This window comes from Podarcis raffonei, chromosome 14, assembly GCF_027172205.1.
Source record: "Podarcis raffonei isolate rPodRaf1 chromosome 14, rPodRaf1.pri, whole genome shotgun sequence".
Taxonomy (NCBI): domain Eukaryota; kingdom Metazoa; phylum Chordata; class Lepidosauria; order Squamata; family Lacertidae; genus Podarcis; species Podarcis raffonei.
The window spans coordinates 19562325-19587584 of NC_070615.1; the positions used below are offsets into that span (position 1 = coordinate 19562325).

The 25260-nt window shown below is 43.8% G+C and overlaps 1 protein-coding gene across 1 annotated transcript in view; it reads right to left on the minus strand.

Annotated features, from left to right (window-relative positions):
- Window positions 1–25260, minus strand: part of AGBL1 (AGBL carboxypeptidase 1) — a 414373-nt gene that overhangs the window by 112796 nt on the left and 276317 nt on the right. Inside the window, exon 22 of the mRNA XM_053364617.1 lies at window positions 18529–18692. Coding sequence (XP_053220592.1) covers window positions 18529–18692 — 164 coding nt within the window. The remainder of the gene's footprint in view (window positions 1–18528; window positions 18693–25260) is intronic.

Below are 25260 nucleotides of genomic sequence, written 5' to 3' on the forward strand. Positions count from 1 at the left end.
AACTGAAACATAGCTATCCTTTGAAATACTAACTCCCATGAATTGTGTGGTACAATTCTCCAGCTAGATAATGTGTACAGAAGTGTGCATATCAGAAGATGTATCCCAGTGAAAATGCTATGTATCATGTTGTTTTGCAAGATGCTTGAAAAGATGTGTACATTAAGAGAAAGTGGTTCAAAAATGCTCGTGAATTTTCACAAGGGCTTTTTAAAAAAACCAAACACAACAAATTGTGAACTTTTAAGAAATGCAGCAAATTGACTTTAAGATTGGGGAAATGAGAAACTGAGGGAAACTGAAACTGAGAGATGTGTCCCTCCTTAGTTTGGTGTAGAGGGTACTGAAGTCCACCCAAAGTGAAAATCAAGGTGGAGCTAGAAGTTCCTGCTCAGTTAAAACCCCAAAAGGGTTTCACCTAATTAATTACAGCATGAAATAAGAGCTCTAGGAGATGTATGCCATTCTCCCTCTTCCTGTTTTATCCATGCAACAACCCTGTGAAGTAGTCTAGACTGAGATCTATAGCGACTGGCCTACAGTCACACAGTGAGCTTCATGGTTGAGCAAGGATCTGAACCCGGGTTTTCCCAACTAACCATTGCACCACACTGACTCTCACTTCCCACCTGGACGTAAGCTAAAAGATTTATAGGGCCCACCTCAGCCAAAATACCTGAGAGATTTGGAGGAAACAAAAGTAGACTCGTATTTCCCCATCCCCTGTCACCTCCAGGGTAGGTTTGAACATTGTTAAAGTGCTTTGCAAGATTGCTTTCAAGGCCAGTGGGGAACTGACAAAGAGAAATCAACACTCAAATTTCTAATTTTAAATCAAATTCCTGCACCCCAGATACACATACAAACCCCCCCCCAAAAAAATGTTTACCATCTTCTTATGTCTGACTTCCAACTATGTTCTCTTTCTTGGAGTTATTCTTTGCGTTGGCAATACAATGAGCTTAAAATTATGCTGGCAACTTCCCTGAAGGTCTGTGGAACGAGATCCCAGGGAAATTATTTGTCTTTTCTTCCCACTTATCTCCTCCTCCCCCTTGGCGTACAAGCTAAAAAGGCTGCAGTGCATCGCCAACATTATTATTCTCTAAATTGCAGCCAGGACTACAGAGCTTGCTTCACCCCAAGAAAGATACAAAACATGATTAGATACAAAAGTGTGATGAGGAGGAGAAGGAGGAGTAGAGAACACCTTGAAATATGAAGGGGAGATGAAGAAAAAGGATTGAAATCTGCTTTCAGGATAACCATCTTTTCATCTGTCGCGTTGCCTGGGCTCTGATGCAGAGCCCCATTGAAGTAAATGAAAATCTTCCCATTGGTTTCAACAGGCTAATAAATAATTCTTCCTAATGTTCGCACACAGGCCTGTGTTTCAACCACCAGTACCTCGTCATTTTTGAATAGCATTTTGGTGCTTAGCACCCCTTAGAGGTGGAATATTTGCACTCTTCCAGACTAGTAAATAAGGAGAGAAAATTTAGCAGCCAAACGAAAGCTTGTATTCATGAAGGATAAGGCTATTATTGGCTACTAGTCATGATGGCTATGCTTCTGAGGACCAGTTACTGGAAGCCACAAAGGGGAAATTTGGTTCTGTTTGTGGGTTTGCCACAGGCATCTAGTTAACCACAAGATGCTGGACCAGGTGGGCCACTGGCCTGATCCAACAAGATGTTCTTATATTCCTATCCCACCTACGTTACAACATTTTTATATCAGTAATTTATGGATTCATTTTTTTAAAAAAAAGTTTTTTGATGTAAACCCAACAGGGCTTACCCACTTAGGAAAGGACCCTACAAAATAGGGGTGGACTATCATACATCATTTATAGAGGACATCCCTCAAATCTGGAGCTGGTCCTGTTAACAGCAGGTACAATATTTGGGTCGCATCCACACCATACACTTAAATCACCCTTATACCACCTTAAAAGTCATAGGCTCCCCCAATCAATCTGGTGAACTACAGCTCATTATGTGGGCTGAGAGTTATTTTTATTTAATTTTTTATTAGATTTTCATAACTTTAACTTCAATTAAATTCAAGCTTCAACTTTGTTATATTTTTCTCTTAGAATTTGACTTCCCACATTCCCTTCCACACTGTTTTTACATTCCTCTCTTTTAGATCCTGCAAAATATCATACTTTTCACCTAATACATCACATATTTCTCCTAATACATCACTTTTCACCTAATACATCACATATTTCATCTAAAATATGTATTCCCCGGTTTCATATATTATCAGTTCTTCCCATTGATCAAATTTCAAATGCTGCCCACGATTTCGTTTGGTTGTTATATATATATTTTCAAATAATCCCCAAAAGGCTGCCAAGGGCTGAGAGTTACTAGGAGACCCCTCACAGAGCTACAGTTCCAGCACCCCATCAAGCTATAGTTCCCAAGATTCTCTGGGGAAAGCCATGCACTTTAAAGGTGCATTAAATATGCTCTAAATGTATGGTGCACATGCAACCTTTCTCTGTCCTTTCTGCTTCAGATTCTGCCTTTGTGATTCCAGTTCAGGTCACCTTCCGGGCTTCAAATGAGATTAGCCTTTGCTTTTTGTGCCACAGAAAATTGCACACAGTGGTTTCCACCCAACGGGATACTTTTCCTGCAGACTATAAAGCAAAATGAGCTGGACATTGTTGTGAGTAGGGTTGCTGAACAGCCTGGAAAGCAAGTCTTAAATTGAGTCTTCAAGTAATAAATATTGTGGGTAATAATAAATAATAAGAAAAACCTTGATAAAACTTACAGAGTAGATTATGCCCCACACTAGCTATGAAGTTAGGGTTGCAGTCCAAGGAAAGTGCTTGACAAATCTTTGCAGCAGGAACTCCGCTGTATTGAACTCTGTTTGGCTTTAGAGCTCAAGGTCTCCTGTCTTTGGGCTACAGAGGCTTGCTAAAGATAGGGATGGAAGAACATGTCATTTTCATTTTCTCCCCCTTTCTCATTTTTTTCAATCTCAGGTCACATTCACACCCTACAGGTTGTTGTTGTTGTTGTTTAGTCGTTTAGTCGTGTCCGACTATTCGTGACCCCATGGACCAGAGCACGCCAGGCACTCCTGTCTTGTGTCTCCCGCAGTTTGGTCAAACTCATGCTGGTAGCTTCGAGAACACTATCCAACCATCTCGTCCTCTGTCGTCCCCTTCTCCTTGTGCCCTCCATCTTTCCCAACATGAGGGTCTTTTCCAGGGAGTCTTCTCTTCTCATGAGGTGGCCAAAGTATTGGAGTCTTAGCTTCAGGACTTGTCCTTCCAGTGAGCACTCAGGGCTGATTTCCTTAAGAATGGATAGGTTTGATCTTCTTGCAGTCCATGGGACTCTCAAGAGTCTCCTCCAGCACCATAATTCAAAAGCATCAATTCTTCGGTGATCAGCTTTCTTTATGGTCCAGCTTTCACTTCCATACATCACTACTGGGAAAACCATAGCTTTTAACCATATGGACCTTTGTTGGCAAAGTGATGTCTCTACTTTTTAAGATGCTGTCTAGGTTTGTCATTGCTTTTCTCCCAAGAAGCAGGTGTCTTTTAATTTTGTGGCTGCTGTCACCATCTGCAGTGATCATGGAGCCCAAGAAAGTAAAATCTCTCACTGCCTCCATTTCTTCCCCTTCTATTTGCTAGGAGGTGATGGGACCAGTGGCCATGATCTTCTTTTTTTGATGTTGAGCTTCAGACCATACATATAAACTACTATTCCCCCTCACAGAGCTACAGTTCCCAGAGTGGTTTAACAATCAATCCCTATTCCTAGAGAACTCTGGGAATTTAAGCTCTGAGAGGGGGATATGGGGGTCTCTCAGCACCCTTAACAAACTACACTTCCCAGGATTCTTTGGGATAAGCCATGACTGTTAAAAGTGGTATAATAGTGCTTTAAATGTATGGTGTGGATGTGACCTTAGCATCCCCCCAAAAAACACACTGCATTGGGACATTTGGGAAATGGGAAAGCTGGGAATAGCTCTGTTCCAATCTGCACAATAGCCAGGGAGGTGCAGTTCAGGTCAGCATGTACTGGAATTTGCAAAGATCAAATTCATCAGGCAGCCTGAACCATTAGTGACCTTCCCCCTGGAGGAATCCTTGTTGTGCCTTTGAAAACCACCAGCTTAGATCCTTAAACACAAGCAGAACAGAAAAGGCCTTGTCAACAGGTTTGGTTTCCGATACGCTGAAAGATTTCTTTGAACCTTTGTTTCTTTCTAGTCTACAAAAGGCTCTCTCTCTCTCTCTCTCTCTCTCTCTCTCTCTCTCTCTCTCTCTCTCCATGCATTAGCCTTTCTATCCACAAGGATAGGCATAGTGAGGATAGATGGGACCCCAAGGCTTTGGAAACTTCAGAAGGTTAATCAGCCTGAAGACTGTGGAGGTCAGTAGGTTCTGAAGGATGAGGGGAAGCAGCCTAGCAAGCACTTGACTTTGTGCCAACAACCTAGGAAATCCAATACCACACATTGTCCTAAGTGGCTGAGGGCACAGCTCAAAACATTTTCGGCACGGAGCTTGATTGCCTTCATGCTGGGATCTATTGAAAAGCAAGGGGAGGGGGCCTCACCCTCATCCATATGATCTCGTTTCCAGGAGCATTCATCAAGGGTCCTGCTCATTCATTAACAAGACATCACTTCTACTTTTTTTAAAAAGCCTATGCAACAAGAAGCAATCCAGCATGCCTTTTGGGTCTCTCCATGAGCAGCTTGATAGAGTTCATAATCTGCTACACTTCAGCGGTTTGCATGGGGATGGAGGAGCAATTTCCTCCATTCACATTTTAATGTCAGCCGAATTCACACTTCCTGAAACATGGACCGAAACACAGTTGTCCTTCAAAACCCATACTTTTCTGCTTTGAGAGTAAATGGGTGGAGGACACTATGTAAACTGTCCTGAATGAATGGCAGGAGCAGTCTATCAGATTATCTGGAATTTCAGCAAATGCCCTTAAAATCACCCTCACCTGTTGATTCCTCTTCTATCAGGGAGATTCCATCCTTTACTCACCAGGGCCTGTCCCAGCACTTGTTCCCAGACCCACCTAGAGGTAGTGGTTATTCTTGAAATCACAAGGTGCCAACCCTGGTGAAGTTGCTGCTTTGGAAAAAAAAAAAACCCTTCTGAACTTTGGTACTGGCCTAATTTAGGAGTTAAAAACGCTGTCTCCTTTTCTATACTTTTGAGTCCATTTCATGATTAATTTAGTTCCACTGAATTTCCTTTACTAACTGCGGAGCAGAAAAATGCATTTCCTAGCCTATTAATCTCCACTCTGGACCCATTTACAGAGGGCTAAATGAGGGAGAATCCATTTGCGCACTTTGTTCTCAAACCAGGACACTTCGGGAATAGTAAAGCATTCTGTGCCCTGGAAAGGGCAATAAAAAATCATTAAGTAGAAAGAAGGAAGGATGGCTAGCCACAGATAGTTCCAAGTTCTTTCTAGCACCAGAGGCCAACAACAACATGTGGACAGCTCAGTTGGTCAGAGCATGGGGCTGATGATGCCAAGGTTGCAGGTTCGATCCCCATATGGGACAGCTGCATAGTCCTGCATTCCAGGAGCTTGGACTATATGATCCTCAGGGTCCCTTCCAACTCAACAATTATATGATTTTATAATTATGCGAACAAAACAACAGCAACAAGCATTTCCAATGCATTCTACAAAAGCAATGGGAGAAATCTAGGCTTGTCACTGGGTCCTATCTGGAGATGCCAGGGATTGAACCTATGGCCGTCTGCATGCAAGTCAGATGCTCTTTGCTATGGAGCTTGCTGCCACATCACAGTCAAATTCCCCCATCTTTGGTTAAATGGTCAGGGGACTTGTAATGGGAAAGACTTCTACTAGAAAAGCACTGCAAGTCAGTTCTGACAATACTGGGCTAGATGGACCCAGGAAAAGACAGCCTCATCTATGAAACTGGGTTTCAGTTCTAACACCTACACTGCTGATACTCAATGCACTCCCCCCGGCCCCAATTAAAATAGGAAGGACAGTTTACTCTTAGACTGGGAATGATATTGCTCTTGATCAGCTCCTAGCACAATGGAAAGGTATCCTTCTCAGTGCTATTTTTCTAGAAAGAGAGGTGCTGGAACTCACCATGAACGTCTCCCTTGTTTTCTTATAATGGCAATGGCGTCCATCTGAGAGGTACCGGAACTGAGTTCTGGCTGAAAAAATGCCCTTCTCCTTTAACATTCCAGTTTTACAGCCCAATTGACAGTATCCCATTCACCAGGGCTCAGGGAGGCAGCAGTTCTCCATTTCATTCTTTTGTTGTTCCACCCTTCGCTGTCTTGAATCAGCAAGGTCCTCAGGCACCAGCCCTGAGAAGGAGATAGATCCACTCCCTGGCTCACCACATGTGGAACCAGAGGTACAACAGCACACATCTCTTCGCCAGCATACCAAGGCGATACCTCTGCCACCAGGCTCCAATGACCAGCCCATACTTTCCTCAGGAGATCAGGAGAGCCAGGAGGATATATCTCAAGGCCTAGAAAAGGTCATGCAGGGGTGGGAGGAGAGACTTGGCAAAGTGCCCTCCTTGGGGGGGGGGACACCCTCACATAAATTAAAAACTGTCCAGGGGCCAAAGTGCTTGAGATTGCATATGACATAAAATTAAAATGACAAAGAAGCAAACACAGCAGCTCAGGAATGACAGGTACTCTATGCAGGTGTCTGGATTTTTGTACAGTTTACAGTTGCTATCTTCTTCTTCTTTTTGAAATAATAAAAAAGTAACTGTTTTGATTTGGACTATGGAACCCTACATAAATATAGCCCACAAATCTTTTCCCTCTTGGTATGTTTTATTATCGATGCAGTAAATTGCATAGCTGTATCTTATATTTCCTTATTGGCAATTGTGACAACACAGAGATATATAGTTCATTTCTTTTTTCTGCAACCTGTGTGTTATAAAATTCATTACAAATAATTAGGGGGGGAATGAATGTGGGCAGAGGATACACATGCAAGAACATGAAGGCCCTGAAAAAAAGCTACAGAAAATTGGCCAGGTGTGCAGTATCAAATTTGGGAATGGGGAAGAAACCAGGCAGGGGACAAACAGACACAAATGGAACAATGCAGTTCCCCTAACATTTCAGTTCCCCCTTTCAGCAACAGGAGCAGGACATTCACAACTCCAAAATATGGGGGAAATGTCAGATGAGGAAAAAAATATGCATGAAAAATTTGTACTCATTTTCATGCGCATTTATCCTAATAGGACACATTTTTGTACACAATTTTGAGTAGCACGTGAGTCTTTGCATACAACATCCCTCTGATAGGATGCATCCTTGTATATTATTTTCATCAATACACATATTTTTGTTATGCATTGGTTCAATAGGTGTGAATTCGGGAGGTTTGGTGAATGAGTTTCTCCCCTCATCCCTGTCAAGCTGCAGATGGTGACCAATCTCACATACTCTCTTATTCACAACCTTCTCCTCTAAGCTATGTATTTGACAGTATTCGGCTCCACTAAACCTGGCAATTTGTTTTCCTGCCCGCAGTTTCCAATATGTACATCTCTTGGGACCAAGGTAGACAGGACAACTTACATCTCCTTGTTTGCTTCAGGCATTGGTCTCCACCCACTCTGGGGAGAACAAGTGTAATAATACATAAATAAAAACTCCCGCCACCCCACATCCTGCATATTACAAGCTCCTTTGATGTAATGGTGACCATAGAAGGCAGTTGCTCGAGATCAGCATCTCAAAACCTGATGCTGATGGTACCGCCAAGGACATTTTTAATGATGGATCAAGGGCATTGGCTGGCTGTTTATGAGAAGAGTTGTTTAAACAGGCTGAGTGACAGTCTTAGCATGCAAAAGCAGCTTCTCACACACAAAAGAATCTAGGAATGTGAGCATGAGAGTGCAAGGAAGAAACTATGTCTTAGTTTTCCATCTTTTCTGATCCACAAGCCACCTTTAACTTTAGTCTTTTCATTTTATGAATGTACATATTCCTGCTTTTCTTTATACAATAAGGGTGCGGATCCTGTGACCTTTCAGATGTGGTTGAATTCCAGGTCTCAACAGCCTCAGCCAGCATGGCCAATGGGTAGGGATGATGGGAGTTGCAGTCCAACAATATCTCAAGGGTCAAAGGTTCTCCATCCCTGGTCTAGGATGATCAGATGCCATTGTGTAGAAGAGGGTGCCTTTGCTGATGCAGATTTTCATGCAGAGATGAGAAAAGCTACACAGAGGGATGGGGAAATCTGTCAATTTTGAGTTCCCTCGGTTTCTCATTTTTCCTGAACCTTTCAATTTCTGAATTATTATTTTGTTAAAAAAATCATGGTAAAAATTCATCAACATTTTAGTGCAAACTTCTTCTAATAGACACAAGTTTGTATACCACTTTAAACAGTGCTTTTCTTCTAGACAAAAAGGTGCCCGTACTGCGTAGCCTTGAGTATCCCTGGGGGCGGGGGTGAGCACTGTTTCCCTTACAATAATGCATTTTTCTATGTTTAATGCATTTTATGGACACTTTACCTGAGTATATGCAATTTGGTTTACATTATTTGGCTGGAGAACTGAAGAGCAAAATTTGCAGAAGTGCAATATTTGAAGGATGGCTGCGTTCTGGTGCTTGTATTGTTTTGGAAATTGAGAAATAGGCAGGGTCACTTTTAAATGCTAACTGAATCAATTTTCTGCCCCTTCCCAAGCTACATGTGCCAGAATCTCTTCGTCTCCTATCTGATAAAAATATAGAAGGCCTCCTGCCTCCACAACTAGTGAGTCTTTCACCTGTTTTTGCTTTCCCATAAAACAAGAAAGAAGATTCCTACTAAACATCAGGAAGAACTTCCTTACAGTAAGAGCTTTTTGACAGTGGAACAGACCCCGACGAGATGTGGTGGACTCACCTTCCTTGGACATTTTTAAGCAGAGGTTGGTTGGCCACCTGTCATGTATGATCAAGTTGAGATTCGTGTAATGCAAAGGGGTTGGACTAGATGACCCACAGGATCCCTTCCAACTCAACAATTCTATGATCCTATGAAAAGAGAATGGTGGTGATTGGAGATGTACTGCAACGGGGGTGGAGGGAACAGGGCTGTTCCATCTGTTCTGCTGAGAAACCAACTGCCTCTGGTTCTCCTTCACCACCTGGTGGCAGCTGAGAGACCAGCAGAGACCATCTGTCTTTGCCATGGGTAGGCAAACTAAGGCCCAGGGGCCGGATCCGGCCCAATCGCCTTCTAAATCTGGCCCGCGGACAGTCCAGGAGTCAGCGTGTTTTTACATGAGTAGAATGTGTGCTTTTATTTAAAATGCATCTCTGCGTTATTTGTGGGGCATAGGAATTCATTCATTTCCCCCCCAAAAAAGTATAGTCCAGCCCCCCACAAGGTCTGAGGAACAGTGAAATGGCCCCCAGCTGAAAAAGTTTGCTGACCCCTGGTCTTTGCCTTCCTTTCCCCCTCTTGTGTGACCTAACAGTGGCCACTCCATCAGTCTACCTGCACTGCTTCTATCCTAGCTGGTTGCTATGAAAGCCATGCTGTGTAAATGTTGCACTCCAGCTCCCATCATCCCTGATTTTTGACCATGCTGGCTTAGGCTGATGGGAGCTGGAGTGCAATGAAATCTGGAAGGGACCATGCTGCTTAGCTCTGGACTAGATTTTCCACCTTCCCTATATTAGGCAGTGTCAAAGCTTGAAGGGAAACTGACAAGTCTTTGTTTGGTATTTGATAATGATTTCAGAGCAGAGCCAGATTTAGGTTTGATGAGGCCCTAAGCTACTGAAGGTAATGGGGCCCTTTATATGTCCAGCTGTCCTTTGTCAACAACAAATTGCCACTGTTTTTTGTGTTGAATATATGCTATATGGTAATTTATGAACCTAATAGGTATCTAAAGCCATTTGCACATAAAAAAATATGTATTACTTTCTATGGGAAGGTGTGGTTTTGGAATGCCTTGGTTTTGGAACAGACTTCTGGAATGGATCAAGTTTGAGAACCAAGGTGCTACTGTATATAGAAATGAGCAAACCAGTGATATTTTAGGGAGCAGGCTACACGGCGGGGCCCATTACTTACATCATAGGAGCCTATACAACACAAAACACTTGCTTTATGTAGGCTTTATTTTATTTGTTTTTTATCTTATATTTTGGAAATTTACACCCAGGTTTTTTTCCTTTAAATTTTCTGGGAGCCCCCAAGAGAGTGCGGCTCTAAGCTATAGCTTGTTTAGCTTATACGTAAATCTGGCACTGTCTCACAGGACATACAGCCCCTGGGCTATTTCATGATAGGGAGGAAAAGGAGAAGTAACAGTTGTTGATTGGATAATATGCATCTGATGGAGACATGGGGCCTGGTTATTTGCAGCCCTGTGCTCTTGGGTAATTTGAATAACCTCCATGAATCGCATTAACAAGCATCACAATTGTAGGAGTTTGAAGTTTCCAGCTTTGATGTCTTCAGTTTCAGTTTCCAAACCAGCACCCCACGCCCGCCCTGTCCTCAGATTTAGTAGATGCTATTTGATAAATTAATTACCTTGGCAGTGGTGTGCACAATTTGAGCCCCGCCTGGCACTCAAGTCTGGGTCGTGTGTTTGATAACAATCTCAGGGGCCGTGCAGCTCCTAGGCTATTTCATAATCAAAAAATGTCAATCGGATAATACGAAAATGAGCAAACAGAGGAAGGCACAGACAGCTCGGGAAAAAGCATTAATGAAAAGTCGCTGAATTAGAATGGCCCACCTGTGGATGCCTACGTGGAGTCCATCTGAATACCAAACATATTCATTACCGCCAGCTCTGCATGACTGAGTCTCTGAAGAAGGCATTGGGACTGAGCCGGCATAATAGGAAGAAAGGGATGGAACAGTTTGCAAGGATAACAAAGCACTCTTCAGGTCAAAGCCACTATGCCCCTGGGTGGTTGTTGCAGTCAGGTCCTGCTCATGAACATCCCATAGGCACCCTGTTGGCTACTGCTGAAAACAAGACAGGGGTGTAGCGGAACAGGGCGATGGCTGCAGGCACATTTTTCTGGGAGGTGCTGTGCATTTGGCTCCACACTCCGCCCTGCCAGCCCTGAGCCTCTTTGCGATGCTGGGATCATTCCAGCCTTGTAAAGTTGTAGAGGGCTGGCAGGGCACCATGAGGAGGATGCAACAACCACACGCCCTTCAATCCCAGGCTCACCCTTGCTTTGTGAGGCTGGGTTTGAAGGGTGCATGGCGGTTGTGTCCTTCTCACCCTGCCCTGCTAGACCTGAGCCACTTTGCAAGGCTGGGATGATCCAAGGGCTGTGTTGGCCAACCGGGCTCCCTCCCCCATGCACAGGCAGGCAGGCAGTGCAGCATGGCCCCGCTTGGCCCCAGTGGGGGGATCGCTCTGGCAGCGTCAATGTTGAGGGTTGAGCTGGGCTGCCACAGTGGGCTCCATTCACCTTCTGTGCCCCAGCAACCCTGGTACCTGCAAACCATGCTACACCACTGGAACAAGATGCTGGAGTGGATGGGTCTTTGTCCTGATCCAGCAAGTCTCTTCTTATGTTTATAAGGCTTATTTATTTGAGTAGAAGAATAGGGGAGAACCAGGACATACTTCCTAGCCTCACCCCTTTTGTATAGCAGAAAACTCTTTCTATTTGTGTAGGCTGCTCACATGATTTAGAACTCTAAGGGTCAAATTACAAATTCTCTTCGAAAACTGCTTTGAGGGAGGTTATCCCCCCCAAAAAAAATCAGGCAATGTATAAAGTTTATGAAATAAATAAAACCAGCCCAATCTGTCAATGCTTCTCTTAGTTTTCTCATTTTTCCAATCTTAAGATCAGTTCTACAGATTTCCGTATCACTGTGATTCTATACACAAACACACACATATGAATGAAAAGGTCCTCGTGGACATCCACTGGCATTTCAGTGTGAAGTTTTTCCTTACATACACATATTTTTATGTAATTTTTCATTAATACAATGCATTTTTGTATGTTATTTTCACTAATGTGTACATTTTAGTGCACATTTGATGCCTTTAGGTACATATTTCCCCATGTTACTTGACATTGTGAAATTTGGACAAGCATAGTTCCAAAGGATGGCTGCTTCACAGTTCATATGTTGTTTTGGAATGTGAAAATTGATTAAATGTGAACTGAACTGAATTTAATTTATTCCCCACCTCTACCCCAAAGCTGTCACTGAGTTGGAGCAAGAAAGGAGGCCTGCTACATCTACTGGAACTGCTTCCAAGTCCAGTTGGGTCCAGGATTATTTGCTACTGAATATGCCACTGATATGCCGCCTCAAATGACTATTGCGGGCAACCCTCATTCAGCACAGAAGCATTCTCTTGGAAACAAATGGCTTTATAATTCCTGAAATGCACACAGGAGATTTCCAAGCCTAAGTTCATGGGAGGAATAATAGGAAAAGCAGGAGGGAGTAAAAAGCAGGGCTAGGAAAGGGAGCTGGATGCCTATCCTAATAGAGCTTTTGTTTCTCTCCAGAAGAGGAAGCAATCACAATTGCCGTCTCCTCATTGGCCATGACAAATGCGAAGGAACTCAGAGAGTGTTGACTACAACCTAATCGCTTTTCTGGCAAATGAGCCATGAAAGCTATTGTCAAAAAACATGATGTCCAAAGTGTTTGCTGGCACTTCATCTTCCCAGCTGAGAGAACTCCTGGAGGTTTGAGGTGATAGGGAGAGGTTCTGTGAATGCAACAGCCGTGACACTTTCAGGTATGTTCCTAGAGCATTCTGAGGAAGCCATCATACAGCTGAAATACCTTCTCCCAATTTTGCCACCCGTTTGAAAGCAACAAACAACCCCTAGGCACGCACACATTTTTAAAAAAAGATTTTTCTTTTTTCTTTTATTCTTTATGGTTTTGTTTCTCTGCAAACACCTATGAAGTATATGGCCTTCCTGTTGGTGGCAACAAGCATGCACCTACTGGCTGCCCCTGTTTTAGGTGCAAAATTTAAGACTGAAGGCAGGAACCATTGACCTCACTCTAATTTGGCTTGAGTTGGCACCATGTAGCTCTGTGTATAGCCAATTAAGAAGGAGGCTGTGGAATATTGCCCTTTCTCTTATTTGGCTTCAAAATGATTTCAGATAAATCATGAGATTTGGCTATATGATGACAGCTATATAAATTCCAGAGTGAGGACAATGCTTTCTGCCTTCATTTTAACATCACATTGGTGAAAAGAAAGAAAATGTTGACCAGCAGGAGTGATATGCACAGTTTCTTCCATTGCCTGAACCATGGATATATGGCACAAAAAGGGAACAATTGGGTGGCCTTTGATTCTTGCTATGAATGTTTTGTATTATTATTTTTTAACATGCACACATTATACATAAATTGCCTTGCATATCCATTGGCAGATAATTGTCGCAGTCCAAACAGGAGCTTCATTGCTTTACTTTTTTCCTAAAGCTTTGTTTGTTGACTTCATTAAAGTTGTTCATTGTTAGAGGGATGAAGGCTGCAATGCTAACCATGTCTACTCAGAAGTAAGTTCCACTGATTTCAATATTAGGAGAAATTAACAAAATTCTTTTTTAAAAATCATGAGCATCTGGGTGCAAATTTCTCCTAATGAACACAATTTTGTATGCAGTTTTGACTAATATATACATTTTGGCAAGCAATTATCTGCATTATAACGCATTGCTTCATGTTATTTTCACTATTATTTTTTATGCAGACTTTCCACTAATAAATGCATTTTTGTCAACAATGGTTGTTGGAGAACAGCATCTCAAAATTATGGATAATTGCTAATTTTTGCTGATGGGTGTATTTCCATTCTCACATTGTTTTAGAATGTGTGAATCTGATAAATTCGCCTTTCTATGCAAACTAAATTGAATTTCTCTCCCAATCCCTAGTCTTACCCACACATCTTGTTATAGAGTCAACCCTATCACAAAGCTAGGAGATATGTTGGCAACAGCACCACTGCTCTCATCATTCTACCAACGGGAAATGCTTCCAGCTCCACTTTTGTTCTAAAAGATCACTTAATGTCAGCTACAGAAGTGGTCATATTGTACCGTTTCTGAGCCAACATGACAAATAACACAAAGCCTAACTTTCCAACCAAGTGTTCCACACTGGCAATGCCCTTTGCAAATGTCTCTGATCAGGTGAGTTCAGAAAGGAGGAAGGTGTGCTGTCACTTCCATTCTGGAAAAGACGTGGAGCTGAAACAGTTGAGAAAGGTGTATTAAAGGGCATCTATACAGATAAGCCCTGACAGGTAGAATCAGTTGCTGTCGCAAGACAATGCTCACCTGTAGAGTGACACTGCCAGCTATATCAGGTGCTGGAGCAAAGGGAAACTTGTATAGGAGACAAAGAATAGAGATTTGTAAGAGAAGGGGGATCAGTAAAGATGAAGAGACAATTGATCGGCGGCAGAGTGTATGCTTTGCATACAGAAGGTCCCGGGTTGGATATCTGGCATCTGTAGTTAATTTCTATGACTCTCTTGGTCTTCTCTAGGTAACAGGCTACGGACAAGACCTCTGGGTTGTGTTTGTCTTGTTGGGCCACAGGTTGTGCAAAGTTGTAGTCTAAATGAACCTCTCATTTCACATTCAGGGAGAGGTCAAGGATTAGAGGTCAACTGCAACACCTTGGCATGCAGAAGGTAGCAGGCTTGATCCTAAAACTCTCTTCATGCAAGAGTGGGAACCCTTTTTCACCTGTCAAGTGACATGATCATTTGGGGATAATCTGTCGGGGGCTGCATGGCCAAAAGTGAATGAGCACACTTCCCTGCCCCAAACTCACTTTCTTCTATGCTCTTCCATCCCCCCTTTTTTTCCCTTGCCACACAGAACAGGCTGAGGGCTGCATTAAATTGGGTCAAGGCTTTCATGCTACCATTAGACTGTATGTTGCCCACCCATGTCTTAAGGGATCTCAGGTGGCAGGGAAAGTCCTCAATCTACCTGGGACCTCCAAGAATTGCAGTCAATGAAGACTAGATTATACTGTGTTAAGTAGACCAAGTAGACCAGGATAAGGCGGATACATAGGGTAATATTTGGTGGTGTGTTCTTTCAGGATCCTTTTGTAGCGATCCATGTAGTGATCAATTTTCTTTATGTATATCCGTATGCAAACTTTGCTCATATTTATTATGAGTCTAAAGCGGTAGGCTTACAATGATTTTAAAGCCATAACACAGTTTAAAGCCACCAAGGAAGCTGTCATTAAGTTAACAGCAATTCAATTAAATGCTGTCGCAAAGGATCGCAATACCAAACACAGCCATAAAACACAGCTCTCTACGTTTCAACCAGCCCCAAAACATGAGTCTTGCATTGCTTCTGAAAACTTAGAGAAGAAATATAACTCACAACCATGTACCCACCACATACTTTCACTGTTCCTTTATGGCTTTATAAGCCATCCATCATTTTGCAGTGTGTATAATATGATAAAACCATTACAAAACGTAGTCACAATTCTGAAAGCAGCAGAATAAAAACAGATATTGGCAGTAGAAACAGTAACACACACACACACACACACACACACACACACACCAAAGGATCAACCTAAGCCCGCTAGAATGATTATTGATCTTCAGCTGGTGGGTTGGGATCCATTACTGACTTGTATCCTGAGCTAAGGTGGGTCACAAGAACAGCAGCACCTCCAGACAAATGCATGGTTAAAATAAGCCAAGAAATTGGTTTGGTGGACTCTCCTCCAGGGCCGTCTTTAGCATATGCGCCGCCAGGGTGCAAAAATCCACCCAGCACCCCCAAATTTAGTCTAGACGCCCCCAATTTGGGGGGGTGAACTCAAAGTTGTTGCACTTTTTGGGGGGGAGCCAAAGTTGTTGATCATTTTTTAGGGGGGACAAACTCAAAGTTGTTCAGCGTTTTGAGAGGGGGGATCACTCACCTGTAACAACGACACAGCAGAAATAACTGCTTTTGTTTCCTGACTCTTTGGGAGTATTTGATGCTGCAGAGTAACAAAGCGATGGAGGAGGTTGGCAGGGACTTTTGCTCCATTGCTTTTCACTGCTGCCAATCGAGAGGGACCGGTATACAGTAGGTATACATTTGGCGCCCCCCAGAATTTGGTGCTGGGGTGCCCCGCACCCCTTGCACCCCCAGGTAAAGATGGCCCTGCTCTCCTTCATTGGAGGTTTTTAAAGAGAGATTGGATGGCCATCTCCCAGGGATTCTTTAGCTGTGATTCCTGCATTGCTGGAGGTTGGACTAGATGGCCCTCATGGTCCCTTTCCAACTCTACTATTCTATGAGTCTATGATCTTCAAATGCATGTTTGGGTTAAAGTTGAGTCCTGTATTTGGAACTGCAGAAGACTACTGAGCTAGATGACATGTCAGAAAACCTGGCAATTAATTAAAAGTCTTCCCCTGATGTCATGAAGACATCAGGCTTGGTGTATATCAAGAAAAGCAACGGGTCACATTAAGAAATACAGAGCTTTGGACCAAGGCTTCACTGCCACCGAAGGGCTCTGCCGATAAATCCTGCTCGCCCCAGCAACCTCACCCTCCATGCTGCTTTGGCTACTGGAGGCCTCAGGATACACCTATCATAGACGCTGGCTTAGTCCAAGAAACAGAGCTGCTGATTCATGCAGTATAATGTATGATATGGAAACACAGCTGCGCAATGTCACTTTTTTGAGCACCACCACCATTTCCCATCTGGTCCAAAGAACCTGTACTCAAATGAATTTTCTCACGGTTATTTCAGCACATCTTGTTCTCAGGATCTCTCCCTCGCCACCCCACAAGGCTGGGATTCAAGAGGGGGATGAAATAAAGTCAAATCACCAAAAAGGAGTAGAAGAGAACAAACAGCATGCTTTGCTTCCAGGTCAAGACGAAAGCCAGTGATGCTGATGGACTTCGTTCTGCCCTCAATTTTTGCTGGTGCCCTTCTGCCTCTGAGCTGACTTGACCCTCAACACCACCACCACCTGCCTTCCTGCAACAACTATCTGCCTTTTAAAGAAAATTCTTGGCTCTGCCAGGTGTTTGGAATGTTCCTTCCCTATCTCCAAGTTATTTTAACTCAAAAGGCTTCCGCAGCTCTCCTGCTCTGAAGTCAGGTTTGATTTATGCCTGGAATCCATCCGTCTGGCCAGGCTTGAATAGCTCCCTTTAATGACAAGCGGATTGCTTGTCAGGCGGCTGTCCGTGGCACGGCTGGTGTTTGGAACACACAGTAATTGCTTCATTTATACGCTCACATGTACAAGCGAGCATGACTAATCTAAAGAAATGTCTCTATTTTTAAGGCTATTTGCCCCCTTCTCTCTCTCTCTCTTTCTCTCTCTCTCTCCTTCCATAAACATTAAAAATGATGAACAAGACTGTAAATATGGTCTCCAGCAACACGAACAGGTGGTGCTAATGGCTGTTAAAGCATCCCTGAAGGGAGAGGATGGGAACCCACCATAAATTATGGGGTATTTCTGCAACAGTGAGAGAGGGGATACCATTGCTTTCTGGGGGAAATGGAAGGCGGGATCAGTTCAATGGGAGACCCATTATGTGAGCTGCAACTCTTAGCAAATTGTGCTTTCTTTCTATGCTGTTCTTGGAAAGGTGTTAGGTTGGCATGTAGGCATGTGCCTAGGAAGTAAGCATATCTTAGATCTGGCCAAATTACTTGGGTCCACAAACTCTGTAAGGCCAGTTGCATGAGACGATCATTCTCTTTGTAGCCTTGTTGTTGCACACACTTTTAAGGAAATATTATTGCCCCAACTTGGACGTACAACCTGGGAATCATCCATCTCTATCCCCATCTCCAGCAAACCTCCATTACATCTCCCAGAAACAGACTTGGGAAACACAGAGAGAATTAGGCAATAGTAAAAGCCTCTACTTTTCAGGTAGCATTAAGACTTTAAATACGAAAAAACCACCTGGGGGAGGGGAAGAATCAGCCCATGCACTTAAAAGAATTTATTTTGCTGGTTCCTTTCCGTGCCTCAAATCACAATATTGAATTTACTAGCAAACTTACTATCTGGCTGGCAACATAGCATCAGATAAAAAAAATCCCATTGCCTGATGCCTTGAGGATCAAGAACAGTCACTAATCTGAATTAGGTGGCCATGTGTCCTATTTTACAGTGGATAGTCCTCTATTTGAAAGAATCCTCTATTTGGAGGGCTCTCTGATCCATGTCCAGTTTAGAAAATCATAAGACAAGAGCCTTTGGCCTTGAAGTTGCCCAACAACAGTTAGCAGCTAACACCTAGATGCCGTTCACATGTACTACTGACAAGCCAGGTATCCCCCATCTTATATTTGTGCAGCTGGTTATGAAAATTTACACAAATGTGTATGTTGTTTAGGTAGCCACCCTAGTGCTTCCATTGAGGCTAGATACAGATGTTGGGAACAAAATCAGGTGCAAATTGTGCTTCTATTCTGACCTTTGGGCTCGGAGGTCTGTGATTTCCTCTTCCACGTCCAGCAGAGCTGTTGCTTGTGCCATCACCTTCTTGCTGCAAGGCAGGGATTTCAGCTGCAGGATGAGGAGCCCAAGGCAAAACTTGGCTCCCATCTCCTCCAGTTCCCAAGTCCCTATTTGTAGACCCTGGGGACACACAAATGGAAACCATCAGAGCTCCAAACAAAATCACCAAATTAGGACTGAGTGAGTGCTGGAGTTTGGCAAATATATTGCAGTGGGGTACAGAAAGAAACAGGCTGACAAGATTACTGCATGAAAGAGATAAAGACAATTTAAGGTTTATTAGTCACAGAAAACAAAGGCCGAAATAGAGGCACTAGTACTAGTACATGCGAACTCATACTGAGTGGCTTGAAAGGACTAACTTGGAGAAGAAGCAAGAAAGGCGTAAAAACTGGAAAGGAAGTAACCAACTTTATGAACAAGCAGAAGGAAGGAACAGGACAGGTGAAAGAGAAGGCACAGGTGAGGAGGAAGAACAGATAGGCAGAAAGACAATCGCCCCCTACTGGTTCGTGTAACTAATTGCAAGCATTGTTGCTTTACTCCCAACAGTGAGATCACCATTTTGCTACATGTTCCTGCTGAGGAAGACGGCAGAAGCAAATGACAATCCCAACCAATGTAGGGCCAATAGGATGGTCCATTGGCAGATAGATAGTAATGCTGAGCCTTCATGAGAGCTGCCCCTTTGAGCTGTACCATTCCTTTGACTGCACCAGTAAACCATTCAGATTCCTTCTTTTTTGTGGGAAAGAGTTGCCTCCTTGGGGGAACCAAGAAGGCAAACACTCTCAGGTCACATACACACTATTTAAAGCACATGACTTCCCCCAAAGAATCCTGGGGAACTGTAGTTGGTTAAGAGTACTGGGAATTGTAGTTCCATGGGGAGTAACCTACAGTTCTCAGGATTCTTTGAGGGAAGCCATGGCTGTTAAAGTGCTTTTCATAAATGGTGTGGATGTGACTGCCATCATTAACAGGGGCAGAAATAAAAAGGAAGATGGGTAAAGGGAACATAAGCAAAGGATCATCTGTTGAAGAACAAGCAAACAACAGGAAGCCAATTACAAGAAACACACCCAAGAATCACAACTGTAGGGTTGGAGGGAAGCCAAAGGTCATCTAATCCATCCCCCTGCAATGCAGTGAGAAGGCTTAATATCACATCATACTGGGAAAGGCTTAAGGACTCCAATCTGTGTGAAGCCGGTTTGAGAAACAACACATTGAACACTAATATTTTATAACGAATTCAAGGTTACATGTGCATTTTTGGATGAAAAACCCAGCACTGGAAACTCAGCAAGTACACAGTAAAGGGGAGTGTGAATGCAGGCTAGTTTTAATTCCAATCATATTGTAAGGAAAGTTCCTCAGCCCACGCCGAATCCACCCACCTCCTTTCCATTAAAAAAATATTTTATTTTTTTTATTTTTAAAAAAACAGCATGTGAAACTGTATCCAGCTCCTTCAAACCGCCACGACTCAGCTTCAGCAAGCAAAGCAATGCTAACTCCAGCCCGGACAACTGCAAAACCTTTTATGTCTCCCCATCCTGCTGAATGCTGACTGCTGAAAAAGCGCCGAGGATGAAATGAAATAGTCACAGGGTCCTCATTTGCTCCCTGCAGGACACAAAGCCATTCTCAATTATTTCCAATGGGAGCCTCTCTATCCTGGGGCGGTGGGAATTGGACCCTGGTGCATGCAGGGAAGTGAGAAAGTGCCTGTGAACTCCCCTCTGCTTTGGCCCTCCTTGACCCTTACTAAATGCATGCATCGAAGCTCTCGCACAGAGGGCAGGCTCAATTGCCGCGCTGCCCAGCTCCTTTGCTATCAAGCCAGCCTGACCCTGCCGCACCAACCCCTCCCTGCCAAAGCTCATTGACACGGGCTCCCATTGCCATTACTACCAAAGAAGGTTTCCTTAGTAACAGCAATGACCTGCTTCCCAAGGTGTGAGCTGCGTTCCAGCATGGCTGTGTTTCCTTTCTATGCTTGTGACTCAGATTAGGGGCTTTTATTAACTAGCAAAAAAATGTGCATTGTGATTGCTGGCTGGGGCAGAGGAAAGGTGTGTGCGCATGTTGCAGAGAGGCATTTGGGAGCCAGGCTGCCTGTTTTATTTGCCTCCCCCTTGCCACAGGGCCATGGATTGCAGCCAGATTGCTTTGTGCCCAGGGCTTTGAAGCAAAACGATTGCCACTTTTCAGCCAGGGGATTCCCTATCAAAGGAAGGCATGGAGGCCCCAGTATTACACCAAGTCCTGGATCAGACTCAACCTGGACGCAAGGAGCCAGAATCCTTGGAGGAGGTGAAGGCTTGGTGAGTATGGCCCCTGATGTCAAGACCAAGCAAGTCCTAGGTCTGAGGGAGAGATGGTGGCTCAAACAGAAACTTGTCCCATCAGGAGGACCATCCAACTCCTAAGAATTTGGACATGATCCTCAAGGAGACGCCTAGATCAGTGGTTCCCAATTAGCTAACTCCTATGGACCCCCAATGGCCAAGCCATTGTTATAAGAATTCTAAGGTTTCAAATATAAATTAAATGTTCATAAATGTACAAGGCAAAAGCATACAACCATGTGTCTGAAATAGTACAGGAGAGCAATCCTGAAGCCATTTTAACTCTCCCAGTGAACTCAAGTATTCCTCTGCAGTAAGAGAGGGAAATGGGGAAAGCCTTCCCATTGTCTTTTTGCCTGCAAATCCCCTCTTAAGGGCATATTTGTGTATGACTAGTGTGAGCCTGTGACCTGGATTCAGGAACTAAACTATTAACCATCACAAAAGAATGGCCAGACTGCCCAGGTAACACAATCAAGTGACCATTATCAGGTATCCTGGCAAACAGGATTTCTACTTTAGACCGCCTCCTGTGATGTATTTCTGCTGTAGACCACCTCCTTCTGTGATGTATGCATGATTTTTTTTGGGGGGGAGGCCTTGGGCTACAGGGCGGGCAACTTCTATATAAGGGCTTCAACACCATTGTTCTGGGTTCTCTCCTCCCTCCTGCGTGTAGTGAGTGGGGACCCTGTTGCAACAGTTCTTTATTAACTTTCTCAGGCTTACTAGCTGCTTTGCTTCTCAATACACTCTTGTTGGTGTCTGTTACTGTACTTTCTCCTACCAATAGGGAACCCACTTAAGGACTCTATATGAGCTCTTGAATAACCCATAAGACAGGCATGTCCAAAGTCTGTTTCAGGGGCCTGTGGCAGTTTACTTCCTGGGGTAAAATCCTTTAAAAAACCCTGAACAAATTCAATCCAAAAAGAAGCTCAATAACTCGAACCCCAACTTCAGTCCTAAAGAAAGATTAACAACTTTGGTCTGCCCTTTGGACGGTCCCCATGGCCCTTCACTTCATCAAATCTGGCCCTCTTTGAAAAAAGTTAGGACACCACTGCATAAGGGGAAAGGAGCAGGGGGGGGGGTTCTTATAACACCATGGAACCCCTAATTTTGAAAAAAAAAATGATATCTCTACAGTGGTACCTCTGGTTGCGAATGGGATCCGTTCCGGAGGCCCATTCGCAACATGAGCAGAATGCAACCCTCGTCTGCGAGTGCGCGGGTTGTGATTTGCCTCTTCTGCACATGTGCATGACATTTTGCACATCTGTGCATGCGCGGACGGCAAAACCCAGAAGTAACCCTTTCCAGTACTTCCTGTTGGCTATATGCAGTTTAGTAGCGCTGCAGAGAGCTTGCTGGGGAGACCATGCATAACAAGGAACTCAAAAATAACTTTAACAAGCTTTTAATAACAAAACAAAAACTTCTTTTACACTAAAGATAACCACAACAAACATGACCCAACCACCAACCCATCCCCCAGGGTAATGAGAGAGCTAGGTGCTGCTCCTTATATAGTATGCCCAAATGTTGCCACAGCTTAATTAACACAACCTAGCAGCACCTGCTATGTTTCACAGCTGTAAGACTGGGTTTCGTTATTTGCCCTGGCCCTTAAAGACATACACAACTTGTGAAACAATAATGAACTTTCACTTTTTACAGTGGCCATTCAACACTTCCGGGTCGCCGCAGGACGCAACCTGAAAACGCTCAACCTAAAGCAAAAGTAACATGAGGTAAGACTGTATGGTAGTTTTCATTATGTGAAAGGTGACGCAGATCCCCTGGGTGTGTTATGTGGAACCCCTGGTGACCAAGGACCCCTAGTTGGGAACCACTGCTCTAGACGAAGGCAATGGATAGGAGAGTACATCTGCAAAGAAGGCATGACAGCAGGGAGGCCTGGCTGGGCAAACTGAAAGACTGCAGACATCCAGAGGACTCTGCTCAAGTTTGCTTCCATGTTTGCTCTCCAGCATGCTAAGGATGGCTCCTATTAGTATGCTGCCCGAGATCTCGCTGATGGAATTAGCGAGGAAGAAGACTGTCAATTTATTTATACCCAGCCTCAGGGTATTACAACCGTGTGTGTAAAGCTATTGTGATGCAGAGAGCATTCAGTGTGGTGCATACATGTATAGCCTGGCTAGGAACAAGGCGGATAATGCAAAGCCGCTGTCCCCAGAGAGAACACCTGGATTATTCTGCTGCCAACCAGAGGTCAATTTTTCAAACTTGGAAGGATTTTGTCTCTAAAAGAAGAAGAAAATCCTCAGTTCATCAATGCGTTTTTGGACTCTGCTTTCCTGATGCTTTGCCTGGATCTCTAACACACTTGCCCTCCCTATTTTTAGACGAACTTTGCTCGATAATGCTTCTGCCGGCCACAGCAATATCCAAAGGTCTAATAATTAATGTATTTCTGTCTAGTTTTGTGGCTCCTCCAGAGGGCAGTTTGCCTAATAATGGAAAGGGATTGTTTGTGAACACATTGAAACTAAATATTAGACCTTTCTTTGTAATTATTTGTGTAGTTCCGATGGCCTGTTTAAGTAATGACTTTCTGCTTGCTCTGAATTTCTTGCCAGGGTTTCTCCTGTATATGTTCCAGGATTATTTTTTCATCTTCCACCTTTAATTCTAATTTTCCCTTAGAGGACACATTTTTTCACTGCAAAAATATTTATTTCTGGTACGTTATATTTGTTTTGTGGCGTGAGCTGCTGCTGCTGATGATGATGATAGTAATAATAATAATAAGAATAATAATTAATAATAATAATAATTTGTTATTTATACCCTGCCCATCTGGCTGGGTTTCAATGCTTACAAGTTTCTGGACATGAAATGGGTTTCAGGCAGTGCTCTGGGGAACAAAGAGATCTGAAGATGCTCCAGCAAGAAAAAGATGGCGGGAAAGCCCTTATTTGGTAACAGTAGCAGGTGCTGCCTCCTTGTTAGTCCCACTTGTACTGCAAGGTCTTGCTTCACTCAGAGAGGCCTAACTTTCTCCAGTAATCTCCTGCAGTGATGCAGTAGGGGAGCCCCAGCTCTTCCTGGGCCTTTTGCAGTAGATTCCTCTGTGTTAGAGGACAGCAGCAGAGCCAGCCCACCCATGAGGTAGGGTGAAGCAGCTGCCTCAGGTGGCAGAAGCCCTTGAGGCGGTGCCCCCTGCAGGCGCACCACCTGCCTAGCCACCTCCACCGCTGCTGAAGCAGTGCCACTACCCAGTACCGATTTCCGGTGAGATCTCATGAGATCATGCCAAAATCTGGCTCCTGGTTCCTGACACCCACTTCCTCACAGAGTGGACTTTAATGATAAGGGAAATACTGTGGAAATGCACTGGGAAGTATGGAGTAATGTTTTCTTTGGTATAGCATCATCTGATCGCCACCAAAACAAATGCATGGTCCCTTCCAACTGTACAATTCTCTGATTCTGTGAAATCAGAAATGAATGCTGATCAAATAGCCAATGTCATGAAATGTCCCTGAAAACTTAGCAAGGTTCAATGAACAGGTTATCTGGAGGTGCCCTAACATGCTCTCCCTCCTCTCTCACCAGCCTGAAATTCAAATTGTAAGGTCCTTGGGGCACATACTGTATGTCACCCTTTGCCAGTGTGCACTGATTCTGCCAAATTAATAAAAATAACACCTGTTGTTTTTGAACAACTCAGGGTAGAGCAAGGATGGATAAATCTGTGGATTCTGGTTTCTCTCGTCTCATTTTCCCAGTCTGAATTTCTGAGATAGACGAGGGGGGAACCATGTTCTCAGGAGAGCTGGAGGAAATGTTCTCCCTTTGCCCCTCTACAAGGAACAAAAAAAAGAAGCTCAGCCTGTCAACTCTGATTAAACCTCAGTACCCAAGCGTCTAAAGAGAGAAATCTGGTACCCAGGGATCAGGAGGATCCCTGTTTCCACACTAACACACAAAAATACTTTACCCGAGTACAGTGGTACCTCTGGTTATGAACTTAATTCATTCCGGAGGTTCCTTCTCAATACGAAACCACTTGTAAGATGCTGTGCACTTTCACTAATGACACCTCCCACTGCCACCGCTCTGCTGCCGCATGACTTCTGCTCACATCCTGAGGCAAAGGTTGCAACCGGGAGCATCTACTTCCCGGTTAGCGGAGCTCGTAACCCACAGCGTTCGCAAGGGGGACGGTACATAACACGAGGTTCCACTGTATGTGCATTGGCTGGAGAAATGCATTGCAAAATTCGGAGAGGTGCAAATTTCAAAGAATGGCTGTGTTTTGGTTCATGTATTGTTTTGGAAAGCACAAATTACAGTAGGTGGGT